The sequence below is a fragment of the Aristolochia californica genome, unplaced genomic scaffold, assembly GCF_029961685.1.
Source record: "Aristolochia californica isolate CCGP_79_NKW_82.1479 unplaced genomic scaffold, dmAriCali1.0.hap1 SCAF_7, whole genome shotgun sequence".
In the NCBI taxonomy this organism is placed as follows: Eukaryota; Viridiplantae; Streptophyta; class Magnoliopsida; order Piperales; family Aristolochiaceae; genus Aristolochia; species Aristolochia californica.
This window is the reverse complement of record NW_027182268.1, coordinates 7721589-7733521: the sequence shown is the minus strand read 5'-3', so window position 1 is coordinate 7733521 and position 11933 is coordinate 7721589. Positions and strand designations below refer to the sequence as shown.

General features: G+C 36.6%; 1 protein-coding gene across 1 annotated transcript; it reads right to left on the bottom strand.

Annotated features, from left to right (window-relative positions):
- Positions 1-473: 473 nt before the first annotated feature.
- Positions 474-1092, bottom strand: LOC137937216 (pentatricopeptide repeat-containing protein At1g26900, mitochondrial-like). Its single transcript, XM_068782305.1, has 2 exons — positions 840-1092; positions 474-757 (listed from the first exon to the last, which is right to left on the bottom strand). The coding sequence occupies exons 1-2, from the start codon at positions 1090-1092 to the stop codon at positions 474-476; spliced, it is 537 nt and encodes a 178-aa protein (XP_068638406.1).
- Between the last annotated feature and the right edge of the window lie 10841 nt (positions 1093-11933).

Here is an 11933-nt window from a genome sequence, read left to right as displayed (position 1 = left end):
ACACACCTGAAGAAACCTAAAATACTTACAGTTTGTCTCTAGCTAGATGACCTCATAGTGTAACACCTTTGAGCAGTCATGTAATGAATTTGCACAAGTGTGATAATTGCCTCAACCTGTCAACCCAGAGAGTAAGGAAGCAAATTAGAGAGGCAAACCAGCTAATAGGTAAAAAAAACTTGAGATAAACCACTGTCATGTTTTTAAGATTATTTATTGTCTTACTTGGAGAAGACATGTTGCCAACTGCAGAGTAAATTTGTACTTTAAATTCAGAGGTGTTAACTGCCAGAATTCGGCGGCTGGAAGCAACCTTGCATCGATCATTCAGAGGAATATGTCACTCGTTTATCTTTTTAAGTGAGGTAGGTAGCAAATAAGGCACAGTTGTTACTAGGTGACTTTGATGAAGTGATATCCTATCTCTGTCTTTTTTTCTTGTTTTTCTTCTTATATACATCACTATTTGATATTTAGTCGAATCCATAGTCACCAAGGGACTTTGCACAATAAGCACCTAACTTACTCGAACTTGACCTCTTGACTGTCTTGCCATTTTGCCTTCTTAAACCATGCAGATGACCTCCGTCCTTCCTCATCGGTTTCTCTTCCATCAAATCCTTCTTTCTAAATTTTCTCCTATCTAGGGAATAAATACTTTCTATAAGATAAAAATTTTCTGCTTGCTTAGCACCCAGAACCATTAGAGCCATCTTGGTTAACTCGACCAATTCAACATTGCCACGGACCCTGCAAGCTGCAAGGAAAGCCCACCATGCTTTAGCATCTTTTCTCCATTGGCAAGTTCTCAATTAATTCAGAAGCTTCAATTAGCAAACCTGCTCGACCAAGTAAATCAATCATACAGCCAAAATGTTCAATCCTAGGCAAAAAACCATAGTCCACAATCATCCTCTGGAAACACTTCTTCCCTTCTATCACAAGACCTCCATGACTACATGCACTTAAGGCTGTCGGGAATGTAACTTCATTGGGCTTTGCTTCTACTTGCTCCATCTTCTGAAGCATTTGAAGGGCTTTCTCCCCTTGCCCATGAAGACCATTTCCATTAAGCATTGCTGTCCAACTCATTATATCTTTTTTAGTTTTCTGGTCAAAGACTGCTATTGTCTCCTTTATGGATCCACATCAATAAAACGTGTATCTAAAGTAGGATCCAGTTCTATCAGTTGCTCTTCTATGTATTCGTGTACGTATCTCCAGATTGTGAGATCTCTTGAGGATGCACAAGCTGAAACCAGTGCAGCAAAAGTGGCTGAATTGGGTTTCACAAATCCGATCTTCATTAACCTCAATAAAGCTAGTGATTCTTCAAGAAGACCTTTACAATATGCATCTGACCACATTCAAATTTAGACAACAACTTTTCTTCAGGCAATAGGCACGAAGCGATTCCCCACCTTGCACCTCCTTCAGATCTCCACAAGCTGATAGAGTAGTCATAGTTGCTACAGGGCTAATCCCAAGACCAACCATATGCAACTGTTTGCACAATGAGGTAAGTCATCAAACAACTGGTGTACATCCCTTATATTTCCACAAGCACAATAAAAGTGCAAAAGCGTGTTCATTAGGTTGATGGAAAACTCAAACCCAGTCCTCAAGACAACTCCACGGAAGCATTCACCAGTTTGAACAGAAAATTCACAAGCACATGATTGAGGGTGGCAATAAAAGAAAACTGATGTAAAGGAATTCCAAGAGCTATCAAAGTATTAAATACATAAAAGCTTCCCTTGGGATTTTTGCTTAGTGAATGGCCTCTGAGCATGGTGTTGAAGTTGAAAAGAGAAGGGTTCTCAATTTGATCGAGGACTGCTCGAGCATAGTTCGTGTCAATGATGGAGGCTGCGAGCAGCTAGCTCAGAGGTTAGGTGAGGAGGTCAAGACTGGTGTACCCATGGCGTTGTGAGATTTCGGAAGTTTGCGTGCACGAATTCAAGAGAGAAAGGATAATCTCTTGGTTAAAAGAACGCATTAAACGCTCGCCACGCTGAACAGGGTAAACTTTTTGAGTTTTCGAGCCCAGTGGATAGTAGCGAGCGAGATCATCAACACGACAACACCCTCTCGTCTCTGAGCAGAGGAACTTCCAGCCAGTAGATTCAAACCTTACCGCCATACCTGATGTGTACATACGATTTACTAATTGAACAAAAAGCTTTTCTGAGCCCATTATTCTCTCGTGTTTCCCTTACAGCCCACGGCATAGAGCCCACTAGCATTGTCTTTCCTTCTCCCAACACATTATTTTCTCTAGCCCAATTGTTCCTTGCGTCAATCGCCAAGATTCTGTCAGAGTTTGAAACTAATGGGCCAGTAGGCGTAGACCTTCATAAAATCCCTCATTGGAGGCTAGCTCTATATCTTCCCAAGAATTTCTTGGACCAAACCAATCTGAACCAGACCTCACCTTATATTGGCCTATTTGGAGCCTACGAGAAAATTAGAGAATCATTGAGAAAAATAAAAATATGAGAGAAAATCACTATCTAAAATTTCTCTCACAAAATGAAAAGAAATAGAAACTTGAGAGAAAATTTTAAAATATTTTTTTCTCATTTTCCTGGTATATCCACAAAAAAAAAAAAAAACTATATTTCTCTTCCATTTTCTCTTTCATTTTCTATGGGCATCGAAACAAAATAGTCCGAGAAGCTCCGTCTCTCAGAGCTCCTAGCTTAGATGATGAAACAAGTGATCCAAATAGCATTCAACTAACATGAAAGAGGAGATTTATCATTGTATAAGTTTATAATTCAAATTTTGACTCATTTAGTCTTCTAAATGTGAATCATAAAACCATATGTTAAAATACAATAACCTTGTCATCATGATAATCAAAATTAAAGTACGATATTAATTTCATAATTTAAAAAAATATTTCTCATATTAGCTTAGGAATGTCGAGTTCTAAAAAATCGATTGGGGAGCATTTATGTGATATAATTTCATAATTTAAAAAAATATTTCTCATATTAGCTTAGGGAATGTCGAGTTCTAAAAAATCGACTGGGGAGCATTTATGCTATCACAGGACAGTAAAACAACAAAAAAATTATTTCCCCTTTGACTAATTTTCTCGGTGGAAAAAAATCTTAGTTTTCTTGCGATTATGTCGCGACTAGAAATAATGAAAAAATTAGTTATGACATTTATATTTACACTAGAAATAAAATAATTTTTTTGGTCCCCCAAAATTGGGTTTGCACAAACACACCACCACTCATGCTCGTGTTATAATTAAAAAATTAAAAAATTAACCAAAATTATCATGTTTACAAATAAATTTGTATACTCTTCCTTGAACATCCCAAGCAAGATTTTCTTCTTATTTTACACGTAATCATTTGTTAACGAACAAATTGTAATGATAAACACACTTGCAAATTTCACTACAGAAGTTGTCTTCTTCCCATGGATCCCACTCCCCTCTTCTTGGGCATCCTATTCTTCCTCCGTTTCTACAGATGGGATGGACACAGTTGTGCGCAAATCCAGATAGATGAGTACTGAGCCATACTTCATGCAAAATCTTCTTTGATCTTTCACGGCAACTATCCATTTTTTCCGTCTCGATTTTGTTCAGAAGATTCATACCTTCGCGCCTGGAATCATCTTGACTGAAGAGAATGATGCCCAGTATATAAGTAGCTTCGAGATGCCCAGAAGTCAAAGCTTTCCCCAAGAGTTGTACGCCGATTTCCAGATTTTCGTATGAGAAGTATTGAACCTGAGAGATTATTTTAAGAAAAATCGGAATTTCGAAACCAACTAGCAGAAGGTTGAAGATGAGTTGCAGAAATCTACTAAAAACTTACCATTCCAAGCCTGAACAATGCTTCGGGATTCCCACTTTCTTCACATCTCTGTCGAAACGACGAAGCATGCGGGGACTTCTTCCAATCAATGATAGGCTGATTTTCCAGAGAAACCCGTTGAAGAACTTGTTTATCTTCGGCACTCTCGCAAAACTCTTTAGAACTGCAGAATCAAGAAACACAAACGTCATGGAATTCGTACACATATATACTCGAATCAAGTTCGTGAAAGAAACAAACTAAAAAATCTATCATAAAACTTACCTTAACTTCAAGTTGATCAAACTGGCCAACGAAGAAGACGCGACCCGAGCAGTGATTTCTACAAGCAAATCCTTCGGAAGACACGTTAGGGGTGGTGAAGAAGGTTTCACCACCCTCTTCCTTGCAGGACTCATGAAAGAATCGACGACGAAGAAGAAGAAGCTGGAGGCGGAAAGATCAGAGTTGTCGTAAGCAGCTAATACTAGAAGCAGGGATTTATAAATCATAGCAGGGGTTAGTTCGATTTTTAAGTTAGAAAAGTTACTTAAATTCAATCCGAGAAGCAGTTTCCGAGTTCGAAAGGGATTGTTCAATCCGACAAGCAGTTTCCTAGTTCGAAATGGATATTGGTAAGTTTCTAATTCAATAAGCGTGAGACATACTAGAAGCTGCCCACTGCCCAGAAGTCGGACAAAATTAACCAGAAAGTAAAATGAAAAACATTTTTAGTATATTACCTAATTTTTAAAATTTATTTACACAAATACCGGTTAATTGCACATGTGTATAATTACATGTGACACATAATCTTTGACCACTTATGTGGCAACACGTCATTAGGCCACATCAGCGCACAAAGAGTAATTATTTTACTTTAAAATATTATTTTTATTTAATATAATATTTAATAAAAATAATTTTTTAAAACTTCTTATTTATTGGTACAAATATTCTACCTTCTTTTTTATAATATTGAACACCTTTTATTATCGATTTAATTTTTTGAATTTAAAATTTTATTTTAAAAGTACATGTTTTATTACTTTATAAATAAAAATATATAAAATTAATAATTTATTTTTTATAAATTTATTTAAATCATAAAAATATTTAAATATTTAATTTAAAATAAAAATATTAATATTATTTAAATATTTATTCGATGATATGACATTTCATGATATGGCAGGGGACATGGGATAAGACTCTTTGGGTGCTGATGTGGCATGATAATTTTGCACGACTTAAGTAGTCAAAGTTTACTTGTTACCTTACATATACATGCAATTAAGTTCAAAAATTGGTTATTTGTGTTTTAATTTAAAAAAAAATAGATAATATACTAAAATTCCTAAATTGAAAACATGAACACGAGTTGGAGCTCACTTTTGATTGAGTGTAGGGAAAATGAGAGGACGAGGAGACAAACAGATTCTTGGACAATCCCACTCTTTATAACCTCTTTATTCTTCCATTTTGCCTGAATTCCACTCCGTCTACTCTTCAATTTTTTTGATCCATCAAGACTAGTATCTACTCCGTCCTCACATCGACATCATCAGACGTGTACAACATGTCATCGATGCGTCAGCAATGCATACTATCAAGACTTGAATTTCCCTTTCAATATTATTTTGTATTCTTTTTTAATTTAAAAACATAGCTTTTTTATTTTAAAATTTTTACAAATTTCATTACCGTCTATTTAAAATAATAAATAATATAATTTTTTATATTAATTAATTAAAAAATTATATTCTAATCTATTTAATGTATTTCATTATTGATTTAAGATATTTTTTAATTTTAAAAACATTTTTTTAAAATTTACTTTAGTTTTTAAAAATCTTAGTAGTTTTTATTACCTTCTATTTATTTTAATAAAAAATATATTTTTTATATTAATTAATTAAAATTCATATTTTAATCTATTTAACACCTTTCATTATTGATTTAAAATATTTAAAAAAAATATCGGCACACGTTTTATTATTTTCTATTTAAAAAATAAAAAATAAAAAATAAAATTAAGATTTTTAATTAATTAATACTAAATTTTGATATTTTATTACTATAAATATAAGGTAATGAAATACATACAATAAATAATATTTTAAAAAATTTAAAATGTCTTAAATCGATAATGAAAGGTGTTAAATAGGTAAGAATATTATTTTTAATTAATTAATATAAAAATTTTTATATTTTGTTATTATAAAAGAGAAGGTATTAAAAAATGTACCAACAAATAAGAATTTTAAAAACTGTTTTTTTAAATATTATATTAACTTAAATAATATCTCAAATCAATAATGTATGGTATTAATTATATTTTTAAATATTTTTAAATAATTAATAAACAAATTTTATATATTTTATATTAAATAGATAGTAAAAAATGTAAAAGATTTTTAAAACTAGAAATTAATGTTTTAAAACTATTTCTAAAATTAAAAAAAAACTTAAATCAATAATAAAAAAAAGAGAAAAAAGGTATGTTGACAGGGTGGCTTGATGATTTGTCATGTTGACATGTCGTACATATATCTGATAACATGTAGATGTGGTGACATGCCATTATTTTTCGCGTAGATGTGTAGTGATGACATGGTACCACATAAAGGGGGTCAAAGTTGACATATCATATTAGATTATACATCTGTACAATTGACTAATCAAGATTGGGTATTTTTTATATTAAGTAAAAGTTTGTTGAAACGAGTTGCGCTAAAACCTCGAGGCCTTAGTGAGAAGCGCAACAAGACCTTATACAAGGATTGACCTGAGCGATACAAATACGGTTCCACACTCCCCCACACAGGGAGTACCCGTGGAAATTCGGTGGCTAAATTCACGGCCTTCGGGGGGAGTAGGATTCGAACTCGGGACCAACCTGCTCTGATACCATGTGAAACAGAGAGAACCGAAAAACAATAACAGAGATTCAAAGAATGATTTTTCGACGATGTATTCTTCTCCGTTTATGAGGCAATTTATAATACATTAGATACTGATTTTAGGATCAATTTAGATCCTAAAATCAAGGAATAGATTACAAGATCAAGGAAACAATTTGTTTCCTACAATCACGTTAATCAATTTACAACCAGCTCATTACAGGCTTGCAAACAATACCCCTCAAGTTGGTGCATAGATATCGGTCATGCCCAATTTGTCAAATATACCATGAAATGCCTTCCCTGATACGGCATTCGTGAGCATATCAGCCAGCTGACTCTCAGATTGAATGAAGGGGGATTGTATGATTTTTGCATCAAGGTTCTCCTTGATGAAATGACGATCAACTTCAACATGTTTAGTGCGATCATGTTGAATCGAATTCTATGTAATGGCGATGGTTGCCTTGTTATCACAGTGGAGATTCATCGGTTTGGAGTATTTAATTCCTAAATCCCTCAGTATATTCTTTATCCATAACAACTCGTATACACCATGAGTCATGCCTCGAAATTCAGCTTCAGCACTTGATAGTGATACTACCTTGTGTTTTTTGCTTTTCCAAGTGACCAGATTCCCTTCCACAAAAGTAAAGTAACCTAACGTGGATCTTCTGATTGTTTGATCACCTACCCAATCAGAATCTGTATATCCTTCAATACTAGAGATACCATTTTTTTGAAAATAACAAACCTTTTCCTGGAGCACTCTTTAATTATCTCAAGATCCGATAGACTGCTTCCATATGTTCTTCACTTGGTGCATGCATGAATTGACTCACAACGCTTACTGCATATGCTACATCAGGCCTTATGTGTGATAAGTAGATTAATATTCCAACTAATCGTTGATAACGCCCTTTGTCTGCTGGGATTTGATCTGGAAGAATTCTGAGTTTATGATGCATTTCCATGGACGTCTCCATTGGTTTACAGTCAAGCATTCCGGTTTCGGCTAGAAGATCCAACACATATTTTCGCTGTGAAAGGAAGACTCCATGTTTTGATCTTGCAACTTCAATTCCCAAAAAATATTTAAGTTGTCCGAGATCCTTTATTTCAAATTTAGTGGCTAAATACTCCTGTAAAGCTTGCATTTCACCTGGGTCATCTCCTGTCACGACCATATCATCAACATATACAATTAAAGTTGTTACCTTTCCTTCTTTGTGTTTTATAAACAAAGTATGATCTGAGTTACTTTGTTTATAACCAAACTCCTTCATTATAGTCGAGAATCTCCCAAACCATGCTCTAGGTGACTGTTTCAGCCCATATAATGACTTCTTCAATTTACAGACTTCACCTTGAGACAAAGAACCACTTTTTACGCCGAGTGGTAGTTCCATGTAGACTTCTTCTTCTAAGTCTCCATTGAGGAAGACATTTTTAATGTCAAATTGTTGTAGAGGCCAGTCTCGATTTGCTGTTATAGATATAAGAATACGAATTGTATTGATCTTAGCTACTGGTGCAAAAGTATCCTGATAGTCTATCCCATACCTTTGCGTATATCCCTTTGCAACTAGTCGAGCTTTATATCTGTCAATACTTCCATCCAGTTTGAGTTTCAATGTGAACACCCATCGACATCCAATTGTTTTTACTCCTTTAGGTTGGGGAACAAGTTCCCAAGTGGAATTTTTTGTAGAGCCACCATCTCTTCGTTCATCACTTTTTTCCATTTTGGATCAGCTAATGCATCCTGCACATTACTAGGAATAGAAACCTTGAATAATTGATTAACAGTAAATGCATACGATTTAGTCAACCTATGGGAGGACACGTAGTTATTGATTGAGTATTTGGACTTGGCTTCAAGATCAGGTCCATACTGTTTTTTGGAACTCCCCTATTCAATCTTTGTGGATATCTAGGGGTTATGTTTTCTGTAGGAAGACATGTTTCATTTGACTCATCAAACACAGGATTCGTATTTACCTGAGGAAGAACATTCCGGGTTGATTCTTCAGTTGTTGGTGCAGACGAGGGTAACTCTGGGGGTTCTTCAGGTGAAATTACTGGATCACAGTCTTGTTGCACATCATGACACTTGAAAAATTCATTCACCGCTTCTAACTCAATAAACTCAGCACCTCTGTTAGTTTCATGTGAAACATTCTCTTCATTTGAACTCTCCCCCTGAAGAGATGTCCAAGAAACTCCCCTTGAATAATAAGGTACTGATTCATGGAAGGAGACATCTAGAGTCACATGGAGCTTGTTGGTGTGTGGATCATAACACCGATATCCTTCTTGAAATTCAGAGTAGCCAACAAATACACGTCACTTGGCACATGGATCAAGTTTATTTCGCAAGATCTTTGGGATATGAACATAAGCGGTACACCTAAAAATTCGGGGTTCAAGATTCGAAAGATGGGGAATTGAAATCAGGGATTGCAGCTTGCATATAGGAGTTTGAAACTCAAGTACTCTAGAAGGTGTTCGATTGATGATGTAGGCCGTAGATGTGATAGCTTCGCCCCAATAAAATCGAGGCATGTTCATGCCAAAGAGAGAGACATGCACTACTTCAAAAAGTTGTCGATTCTTTCTTTCTGCCAATCCATTCTGTTGGGGAGTATAGGTGCAAGAAGTCTGATGATGAATTCCATGAGTGGTCAGAAAATTTTCGAGAGAAGCATTAACAAACTCAGTACCATTGTCAGATTGCAAAACACGAATCTGCTTTTGGTATCGAGTATGTATCATTGTATGGAATTTCTGAAATACTCGACACACATCACTCTTTTGTATAAGCAGAGATACCCAAGTCATTCTAGTGCATTCATCAATAAATGTCACAAAGTAACGAGCTCTAAAAATAGAAGGAACCTTGGCTAGACCCCAAACATCAGAATGAATAACCTCAAAAGGTTTGAAACTTTTATTCAAACTCGGTAAATAAGCAATACGGTGGCTCTTAGCCAATTCACATGTGTCACAATGAAAATGCACATCAGTCAAACCTAAAAAAATTTGAGGTCGCAATTTCTTAAGATAACCAAAGGAAAGGTGACCTAATCATCAGTGCCATAACCATACAGTTGTTTGAGCATTATCTTCACTGTTAGCTTGATTTGTCTGACTAATTTTCGATCCCCCGTTCTCTGTCAATTCCAAATATTAGAGTTTGCCCCGTCTAACACCATAACCTCTCTTCCGAGTTAGAATGTCCTGAAAGTCACAAAATGAAGGCCAAAAAGTTACAGTACAAGCAAGAGTGGAAGTAATTTGGCTGACAAACAAAAGGTTACATTCAAGAGAGGGAACCACAAGGACAGTATCCAATGTCAGATTATTGGATAATATAACAGATCCTTCCCCAGTAATAGGATAGGTACTACCATTGGCTGTTGAAATAACAGATTGTGGAGAAGGTAGGATAAATTGTAACTGACTGGGATCCCTTGTCATGTGATCGGATGCAGCTGTATCAATAATCTAAGGTCTATTTTTAGAATGTAGAGAAAATACTAATGCATTATCGAGAATACCTGGATGGACAATATTTGTAGTAGGTAGCTCCTGATTATCTTCCATGGATGTCACCATAGCTTTTCCAGCAATCATTTTACGGGGTCTTTTTGAGAAATCCCACCACTCCGGATAGCCAATAATCTCATAACACCGGTGTTGTAAATGTCTTTTTTCTCCGCAGTGAATACATACACGATTGTTACCTTTGACAGAGGATTGAGGGTTCCGACTGAGTTCTCTGAGACTGGACAATAGCTCCCCATTGTCTGTCTCTGTTGATATTCACGTCTGACACATGCATATGTACTCTCCAAATCAAGTTTGGGGTCTTTTCGTAAAATTTCTCCACGAACTTGATCAAACTCAGAGTCAAGTCCACTGAGAAAAATATGAACCCGAAGCAGAGCCATTGCAGAATGCAACTAGATTAGCCCTTCGTCTGTTCCTTCCTGAGATATAGTTCTATGATCAATCTCCAGGAAAATAGCAACCAGTTCATTGTAGTACGTGGATAACGGTCTACCATTTTGTTTGATAGAAAAAGATCTCTGGTTCAGCTCAAATATACAAGTTTCATCTGATCCACCATAGAACATTTTTGATACTGCCTCCCATATCTCCTTGGCAGTGGAGAAGCGAATAAATCGCTGCATGAGCAATGGACTCATGGAGTCAATTAGCCAACTTTTGACTTTTTTGATTTTCAATAATCCATGCTCCAAGATTGGCATCGCCAAATGCTGATTTTTTTGTTTCGCCGGTGAGGTATCCAGCTTTGTTGCGTGCGCCAATTCGCATCTCCATGAGTTGGGACCATAATGAATAATTGGTCTCATCGAAGATAATTCCAGTTGGAAATGCAGAATTGTTTTGGTGGACTATAATCTGTGGTGATGGGATAAGTTCGATGGATGCGCCTGTAGTGGTGGTCATCGATTTGAAATTTTTGGTCCGGTCTTGTCTAATCCGGTCCGGTTCGGTTCTGGTCCGATTCGGTACGATCTGGTCTGGTTCAATTCTGGTCTGGTCCAGTACTGGTCCGGTTCGGTTATAGTCCAATGTTGGTCCGTTCCAGTTCGGCCCGATTCGATTGACCCGTCGGTCTGGGTCGGTTTGGTCGGTAGAAAAATAAAGAAACAGTAGTTCCTAAGTTTAAAACAAATACTTGTCTTCTTCGGCAGCGGCAACGGAGCGTCGGCTTCCTTCGGCAACAACAGTGGTTGGCAGCGACAACGGGGTGGTGGTGCCGTCGTCGGCGTTCGTCGGCGCTCATCAGCGATCTTCGGCGATGTGATTTCGGCTACAGGGCCGTCGTCGCAGAACTCTGTTTTTTCGGCAATTCGACTTCCCTCGGCGACAGTGGTGATCAGCGGTAATAACGGGCAGGTGGAACGGTCGTCGGCGGTCGTCTTCGTTCTTCAATGATCGTTGTCGGTCGTCAGCGGCGTTCTTTTGGCTTCGAGACAGCTAGAATACAGAGTTGCAGAAAAAAACAAAGTTCTACAACTCTGACGATTTTTTCTTTTTCCGGCTTCCTCTTTCGGCGATTACGGGAGCACTTAGCTCCAACTTTCGGCGATGGAAAAGAAAGGATAATTCTCTTGCTCACCAGTTGTGCTAAAACCTCGAGGCCTTAGTGAGAGTCACAACAGGACCTTATACAAGG